Source organism: Lipotes vexillifer, unplaced genomic scaffold (genome assembly GCF_000442215.2).
Source record: "Lipotes vexillifer unplaced genomic scaffold, Lipotes_vexillifer_v1.1 scaffold472, whole genome shotgun sequence".
NCBI lineage: Eukaryota > Metazoa > Chordata > Mammalia > Artiodactyla > Lipotidae > Lipotes > Lipotes vexillifer.
Genome location: NW_006797698.1, coordinates 2,027,785 through 2,035,331, shown reverse-complemented (window position 1 = coordinate 2,035,331; position 7,547 = coordinate 2,027,785). Strand labels below are relative to the sequence as shown.

The window sequence follows — 7,547 nt, the reverse complement described above, 5'->3', positions numbered from 1 at the left end:
TGTGTGTGTGTGTGTGTGTGTGTGTGTGTGTGTGTGTGTGTGCGCGCGCGCGCACCAGGTATGAATGGAAGAGAGGTGACGGAATCCAGCCCGCTCTGTCCCAGAAACGAGATGTGCAATGGGGAAGGAAAGGAACTTTAATGACAAATCAAAGCAGAGGGAGCCAAAGTGCAAACTGTTCATCCCCCAATGGCGGGGGGGGGCGGCGCATCCTGAACCCGTGTGCACGCCCTCACCCCCCTTCAGGCCCCCAGCGGAGGCCCAGGGCCTGAAGCTTCTGCCTCAGGTAGCTCTTGAGCTGGGGCAGGCCTCTCTGTGACTCCAGTTCCTCGAAGGGTAGCTGCAGGGGGAGAGGGTAGCAGGTTACCCCAGGGCCTGGCCGGCGGGGGGAGGGGTACTAGCTGAGTGTGTGGGCGTGGGCAGGGCTCTCACCGGCAGGAGCTGGTAGCCCATCAGGCCCAGATGCCGCTCCCGCAGAGCCCGTGAGCCCAGCAGCACTCTGCCATCCCGGCAGAAATGCCAGCGTTCCCGCAGCATCAGTACCACCCTGGAGAAGTAAGGGACTGGCTCAGAGTTCTGTCTGTGAAGGCAGGCAAGGCTCTCCCACCCTCTTCCCTTACCTTTGGGCAGGGTCACGGGTTGTGAAGGGACAGGACCGGGGAGGATACGGTAGGAAGGGGTCCTGGGTTCTCACGGGGAGCACAGCACCAGAGCTGCTGACACAGAGCAGGAAGTCTGCAGGGCACGGAGAGAGAGAGCTGCTGGCCTTCAGCGGACGCGCCGTGTCCTGGGAGCCGCTGGCCCGCCCGGAGCTCACCTGTGCAGTAGCCTGGAGGCACGGTCAGGTCCTGCCGATACCTCTCTTCCCCCAGCAGCTGGCGCAGCCCCTCGGCTACTATATCCTTGTGACTGAGGGGGAGAGGAACACCGGTATCAGGGAAGCTCCCAGGACGCTCGTTCTAGCTCCCTCCTGCCTAGTTCCACGCCCCTGGGAAATGCCTTTGCTGCTCCGCTCTTTGCGACCGCCTAGGGTGCAGCAGCTCGCACAGTACATGGCCCCCCGGGTTGGCCTACCCCATGCTTCTCGCGGGCTGCTCCCCTTCCCTCCCCTCCCCAAAGCTGCCCCATCCACCTGTACTTGCAACGGGCACGGTCGGTGATGAGAGGCTGGGGGAAGATGGGCACTTGTTGCCTTCGGGGAAGGCGGGGACCCCGATACCCTGGGAGCTCCAGCTCCACGGCCGTGTCTAGCAGGGAGAGGTAGCGCCGCACGATCGGGGCGTGAGGGGTGCCTGCAGGAGGCAGGACACGGCTCACCGGGTTGCAGGCCCCCACCCTGCGTCCCCTGCCCACTGGCTCCCCAGGACCCAGCCAGCCCTCCAGTCTGCGCACCACTGATGTGGCTGATGAAACCTGGGGAGAAAACAAAGTGCAGGGCTCGGAAGGGCAGGCACCGCAGCTGGCATAGTGACATCAAGATGTTGACAGTTGCCAGGGGGGCCACCCCTGCTTCCCGAGCCAGGATCCTCTCAAGGCAGGGCATAAACTGCTGTTCCAGAGGCAGGTAGTTCAGTCGCCCAAAGGGCAGGACCAACTTCTGTACCACCTGTGGAGCAAGGGCAGCCCATCACCCAGTATGAAGCGGATCTCCAGTATTCTTTACAAGCTGGACCTCAGGGAGGCTTGGCCTGCAAACTTACAGCATCACCATAAAGGCAGAACAATCCCTCTACATACACACCAGAAGCTCAACAGTGTAAGCACTGCTTGAGCTCCACGTGATTAGTCTTCAAACAAGCAGAGGAGACGTGGCGGTGGGTTCTGTCCCTGAAGACTTAGCAGAGTGGGATCAACCAAGCTAAGACAGGGGCTAAGAGTGTTTGCAGGGCTTCCCTGGTGGCGCAGTGCTTGAGAGTCCGCCTGCCGATGCAGGGTACACGGGTTCGTGCCCGGTCCGGGAAGATCCCACGTGCCGCGGAGCAACTAGGCCCGTGAGCCACGACTACTGAGCCTGCGAGTCTGGAGCCTGTGCTCCGCAACAAGAGGCCGCCATAGTGAGAGGCCCGCGCACCGCGATGAAGAGTGGCCCCCGCTCGCCGCAACTAGAGAAAGCCCTCGCACAGAAACGAAGACCCAACGCAGCCAAAAATAAATAACTTAATAAACTCCTACCCCACACGTCTTCTTTAAAAAAAAAAAAAAAAGTGTTAGGAGAAGTGCAGACAACCAGGCATACATGCTGGGGGGCTGGACAAGCCAGCGACGGTGTGAGCAAAGGTGGAACCCCACGGGAAAGAGCAGCGTCTAACTGGGTTGTCTGCTGCAGACAGAAGCAGCCAATCAGGCTGGGTGGGGGTTAGGCCTGCCAGGGTGTCTTAGGATGGGATGAGTAGGAGAGGAGCATGGGAAGGTGGGAGGTAATCCCACCTTGCTGTTGAGCTGGGCTTCCTGGGCCACCAGGAAGTGGGCAATGGCTTCCAGAAGCTGGGGCTCCCGCAACCGGTGGCGGGCCAAGTGCTGGGCCAGGAGCACCATCACGTGGGGCGTCAGTTCCTCTGGCCTGGCCTCTGCGAAGAACAGCTCATCACACCGGACCCTCAGGCCAGACCTCAACTAGATTCCACCAGACACCACCTGCATCCGCCTCAGCTCCCCTCCTCCCATGAACCTTAACCCCCTCCAGCACCTGCCAGGCTGCGGACGAGGTGATGCTGTGGATGCCGCTGGAAGCGGGGGCAGCTGAGAGCAGCTTCCAACCTTAGCCCACCGCGAAGGACAGGCTGCAGAGGGGGAGGCGGCTTCGGAGGGAGGCGGAACCTTTGCTCCTGCTCCAGGGCACACACCAGGGGCCCATCTGATGGGAAGCCTGAAGAGGAGAGGGTCAGAGGAGGCAGTCCTAGCAACAGGGAGTTGCTCTGCTCTGCTCCAGTCCTGGAGTTTAGTTAATGAATCCCCAACCCTTCTCGTCTCTGTTTTCTGGGCTGGAAGGTTTGCTACAGAGCACGTGGAAACACTAGAGAAATGTGAGATACCACGTGAACTAAGGTATCAGAGCAGTCTGTGGGGAAGGCCTCACACAAAGAAGGCAAGTGAGTTCTCATCTCTTGCCAGTGGTGACAAATTGCACGGGCTTCCTAGAGCGCTGTATTAGAAGGGACCTGTGGTGGCACCCTAGCTTAAGCTGCAACGCCTGCTGCTTGACTCGTGATGTCTGCCACGGATACAGGGGAGCAGCAGCAAGTGTGGCGGCGTATGTGCCATTCCTGGCAAGCCCGAGGGGTGCGTTCTGTCAGCGATCTCGGGTCCTCTGCTGTTTCTCTATTCTTCCGTTAACGCCCACCCACCCCCCAGACACCAAGTAAGACACCTCACCAAGTAAGACTGCAAGGTGCAGACACACGTGGATGGTGTGAATGTCAAAGGAGGGGCAGTTTCGGATGATGAGCTGACTCAAGTCCTGAAGTGTGGCCTGCTCCACAGGAGGGGGTCGTGGCTGAGACCCCAAGAGCTGGCCCAGGCGACGAAGTGCCACAGGGTAGTGGTGGGCGCGCACCTTGGTGGGGTTCTGGCCCAGCCAGCGCAGCAGCTCCCCAGGGCTCCTCGCCTGTTCCAGAAGCCGCTGCAACCCCTGCACAGGGCCTGCATGGGGGGCTCCTCCAGGAGGCCGGTCTCCCCATTTGTTGGGCCCCAGACAGTAGGGCTGTACTGGTGGGAGCAGCAGCAGGCCAGACAGCCGAGCACTGGAGGCCTGGGCAGAGAGCAGGACTCGAAGCATGGAGCTGGGTGATGGAGACCCTGAGGGGTGGCCCAGAAAAGGGGGTGAGGTATTCTCCAACGGTGAGAAAGACCAGCTATCTACTCCTCACCTCGCTCCCCATCCGGTGGAGCCTGGGGTCAGAGCAACCCTGACTCATGTTCCCCCTTCTTTGTGACTGCTCTGCTCCACTTCCCAGCCCGCCCCTCTCTGCCTTCTTCCATCCTCTGAAACAGCAATCGTAACCCTTCAGTGTGCTCAGCGTAGGGATATTTACAAAGCAATTCCACATGCATTATTATCCCCTCTCGTCCTCCTTACAGGCCTATGAGGAGGGCGGCAGGGCTGGCATTACCTCGATTTCACAGGTGGAGAAACCAAGGCCCAGAGAGGCGAGGGGGTTACGTTAAGCCCGAGGTCACGAATCTGGTTAGTGGTCGCGCCCAGCCTGGAGCCCAGCTCGCCGCGACGATACGCCCTCCCGACCACCTCCCCCTCCCGCAGGAGGCGGCGGCGGCGGCGGCACGGAGGGTGGAGCGCGGGCTCCGCAGCCGGACGGTCCTGGGTTCCATGCTGGGTGCTCCCACTTACCAGCTGCGTGACCTTGGACAAGTGGCTTCGTCTCTCTGCCCAAGTCTCCTCGCCCGTGAAACGAGAACGCAGGGCCCACCTTGGAGGGCGCCCGTGGAGCCCGAGGGCTCAGCTTTGCCATGGCGCGGAGTCGGCGGTGTCAGGGCCCACCCCCAACGCCCACCCGGCCCGGGGATGCCAGGAGACCGTGGGCATGGTCACCAACACCAACTCCCGCCGCCCTCCCGCCGCCCTCCCCGCAGGCACCACCCCTACATGGCTCCCCAGGCCCCGCGCAGGTCGCTCCCTCGGTCGGTCTCGGGGCCCGGGGGCCGAGCTCCCCCCGCGGCCTCCTCATCGGGGGGCCACCGAGTCCGCCATCTTCCCAGCAGCCCCCGGATCGCGGCCCAGACGCCAACCGCGGCACACTCCTCGGCCAGCACAGACGTGGCTCCCGTCAGTCCCCGCGCGCCAGGTCGCCGCGCGCCCCGCCCCCTGCTTCTGGGAAGCTGCGCGCGCGGCGATGGGGCGGGGCCGGGGCGGGGCCACGGGGCTAGGGGCTGAGGCTGGGATGAAAAGGTGACGGGGGGTCAGCGGCGGGGCTGGGCAGGTTGGGCAGAGCGAAGTGCCCGGTTGGCGCCCTTCATGCCTTGTCTCCCAGTGGGCAAGAGCTCCCCGGCCCCCGGGCCCGCACGAGCAGACATACACCAAGGGTGAAAACTTCACAGTTATTTAATCTGCACATGTTCCAGAGAACCCCCTCCACCCCTCCCAGCTCCCCTACCCCAGCCCCTCAGTCTTTGAGTCCCTAAATCAGCCCAAGGAGCTGTCAGGGACTAGAGGTGGCTGGATTCTCAGGCAGAACACTAAGAAGGGCCCAGGGGCGTGGCCCGGCTCTGCCCAGGGCCAAGGCAGCGACAGCAGCTGTCTGACCCGGAGGGGCCGACTGTTAGTGGGTGCTGAGGGCCAGCTGCCCCGGGGGGCGGCCCAGAGCCGTGGAGGTCGCAGGGAGGGGCCTCCGCTGGCCCCTGGAGTGCTCTGCGGCGCAGGGCTGGGCTCCAGGGTAGTGGGAAGAGGCAGGTCGGAGAGGCAGGCCTGGGCAGACAGCAACTCCCACCGTGTCGTGGGGAGCAAGGTCCGGAGGGGCCAGCAACACTGCCAAGAGCCCGTGGAGGCACTACGGGCGGTACATGGCAAAGGCCAGGAGACTGAGGAGCAGGGTGAAGCCGGCCAGACCCAGAGTGGCGGTCAGGGGAAAGAAGGGCCGGTACTGGATCTGGCAGTACCAGAGCAGCAGCAGCAGCAGAAGCAGCAGGGGCAGCAGGAGGCTGCCTACTTCCAGCCCGGAGGGGCCTGGCTCTGACCCCGGTGGGCACGGTGGGTGTGAGGGACCCACCCGAGTGGACACGTGGCAGTGGAGAACACAGTTGGGAGGGAGGTGAAGGCTGCCCAGGGTCTGGGTGTCGTCTCCTAACAGTTGCCCTTGGTAGATGAGTCGCACATGCTGTTCCCGGCCAGGAAATTGGGTCCTGAGGAGAGAGGGACCTGGGTAATAGAGCAGGTCTCAGGCAATCCTGGCCCCTTGCCCGGAATAACTCTCCCACCCTCACCTCTGTCCTCCACCTACCACCCAAGTCAGGGCCTCTAAGGGGGCCCCTCCTGCTTCAGGGGAACAATACGGTGTGTGATTTGGGGGCCTCAGTTCCCTCATCTATAAACGGAGGGATAAGTCTCAGATACTGATATCCTCAGTGGCCCTTCGAGGTCTGTGATCATTCCCACCCCACTCTTTAGCACTTTATTCCTGTCCTCTCTTCCCGGCTTACCTTTTCAGCGAGCCAATGGTGTCATGGGGCCAGGCCCTGGCCACCTGCTCTGAATCGTTGAGGAATTTCAGCCGAAGTACTAGGGGCTCCTGGGGGGAGTCTGGAGGTGGCGGTGCTGCTGGGAGCCCCATGCCAGGTTCTGGCTGTGCAGCCTGACCTCTGTGTCTCAGGCTGGGGGTCTCAGCTCCTGGGGCCTCCCCTCTGATGCTGTCGGTGACCGCCATGGCTTCGCTGGGCTGTGTCGGTGTTGGGGTCCCTGACGGCTGGGGCAGTGGATCAGCGCCCTCGGCAGTGTGTGTTGAGACCCAGGCGAGAGCCAACACCAGAAGGCAGGCAAGCACCGCGAAAAGGATGGTCACCTCATCACCCACCCCTTCGATCAGGGCCATGGCACCTGCCTTGCCCGCTGCGCTACCGAGCTGGAGAGGCACAAAGAACCCATGAGGGGCTGGCTCACCCGCCAAGAGCCCTCTGAACTTCGGGGGGGGGCTCCTGACCCCACCCCACCACAACTCTCCCACAGTCCTCAGACCTCTACCCACAGACCCGAGCCCCACCGTGGGACACGGACTGCTCTGACACCCAGTTACCCCAAACTTGCCCCACGTACCCCTTCCCATCACCAAATCCCAAGTCCTAATTTTTTGTAAGACCTGAGATCAGGTCTTCAACCAGCTGCCCAATTCACCCAAACCCTATTCCGAGGTCAGGGCCTTGACCTTCTAAGCGACTCTCCCCTAAATTCAACCTCCACCAAACTACACCCCAAAGCTTACCTATTCTTCCCGTCTAGGTAATCCCAAAGTGTATCTACTCCTTCGTCTATTTCACCCAAAGCTTATCTACTCTTCCGTGGCTAAAGTTTCTCCAAGGGGGAAGAAAAAGGTCTCTCCACACACACACCGCCCGGTTACCATTTACCCAAACCCCGACCCCGCGGCACGGGACCGCTTCCCAAGGCTTCCCCACGCCAAAAGTCAAATTGCGCCCTTTGGCAAACTGGAACCTCCGAGGGCTGCCAACCCCCACCCAACTCGGCCCCTCCTGGTGCACTCAAACCCCACCCCGAGGCGGCCCGACCCCGCGCCTCCTCTGGAAGCCTCTCCAAACTCAGCCTGCTGCAGGACCCCAGATCTCGGCCAGGAATCCGAGACTTCGCCCTCCCCACCCTGATCCTCTATCACCCCTCCCATCTTCCCGCCCCCCACACCCACCCCCGAGTGGCGGGAGGGCGAGGGCGATCCCGGGGCGGGGCGAGCGGGGGCCAGCTGAGGTGGCGGCGGGGTGGGTACGGTCAAGGCGCAGGGACTCACCGCCTGGCTCCGCCAGCTCCATAGCGGACCCTCAGGCACTTCCGGGCGGGAGGTGGCGAGGTCGCAGACACCTGAAGGCACCAG

General features: G+C 62.5%; 2 protein-coding genes across 4 annotated transcripts in view; both read right to left on the bottom strand.

Annotated features, from left to right (window-relative positions):
* Nucleotides 1-119: 119 nt before the first annotated feature.
* FASTK (Fas activated serine/threonine kinase) lies at nucleotides 120-4,743 on the bottom strand. 3 transcript variants are annotated; one of them, XM_007469827.1, is made up of 10 exons: nucleotides 4,601-4,743; nucleotides 3,373-3,795; nucleotides 2,687-2,866; nucleotides 2,428-2,567; nucleotides 1,393-1,606; nucleotides 1,133-1,292; nucleotides 818-909; nucleotides 621-735; nucleotides 433-547; nucleotides 120-340 (listed from the first exon to the last, which is right to left on the bottom strand). In XM_007469827.1, the coding sequence occupies exons 1-10, from the start codon at nucleotides 4,680-4,682 to the stop codon at nucleotides 233-235; spliced, it is 1,629 nt and encodes a 542-aa protein (XP_007469889.1). In that variant the 5' UTR covers nucleotides 4,683-4,743; the 3' UTR covers nucleotides 120-232. The 3 variants fall into 3 exon arrangements, with proteins under 3 accessions (XP_007469889.1, XP_007469890.1, XP_007469891.1); XM_007469828.1 differs by having other exon boundaries at nucleotides 233-340; nucleotides 2,768-2,866; nucleotides 4,601-4,682; XM_007469829.1 differs by lacking the exon at nucleotides 3,373-3,795 and having other exon boundaries at nucleotides 233-340; nucleotides 4,601-4,682.
* Nucleotides 4,744-5,038: 295 nt separating this feature from the next.
* The window catches only part of TMUB1 (transmembrane and ubiquitin like domain containing 1), a 2,536-nt gene continuing 27 nt past the window's right edge, over nucleotides 5,039-7,547 (bottom strand). The window contains exons 1-3 of the mRNA XM_007469826.1: nucleotides 7,464-7,547; nucleotides 6,151-6,569; nucleotides 5,039-5,853 (exon numbers count right to left, since the gene is read on the bottom strand). The exon at nucleotides 7,464-7,547 is cut by the window's right edge and continues 27 nt beyond it. Of these exons, the coding sequence (XP_007469888.1) occupies nucleotides 5,502-5,853; nucleotides 6,151-6,539 (741 nt within the window). The 5' untranslated portion in view covers nucleotides 6,540-6,569; nucleotides 7,464-7,547 and the 3' untranslated portion in view covers nucleotides 5,039-5,501. The remainder of the gene's footprint in view (nucleotides 5,854-6,150; nucleotides 6,570-7,463) is intronic.

Bases quoted from the DNA above. Each gene is read 5' to 3' on its own strand.
- FASTK (XM_007469827.1), bottom strand. From the start codon at position 4,682: ATGAGGAGGCCGCGGGGGGAGCTCGGCCCCCGGGCCCCGAGACCGACC. The intron at 3,796-4,600 runs GTAGGGGTGGTG...GCCACCCCTCAG, and splicing joins CGCGGGGCCTGGGGAGCCAT to GGTCTCCATCACCCAGCTCC. The intron at 2,568-2,686 runs GTGCTGGAGGGG...TGTTCTTCGCAG, and splicing joins CCTCGTCCGCAGCCTGGCAG to AGGCCAGGCCAGAGGAACTG.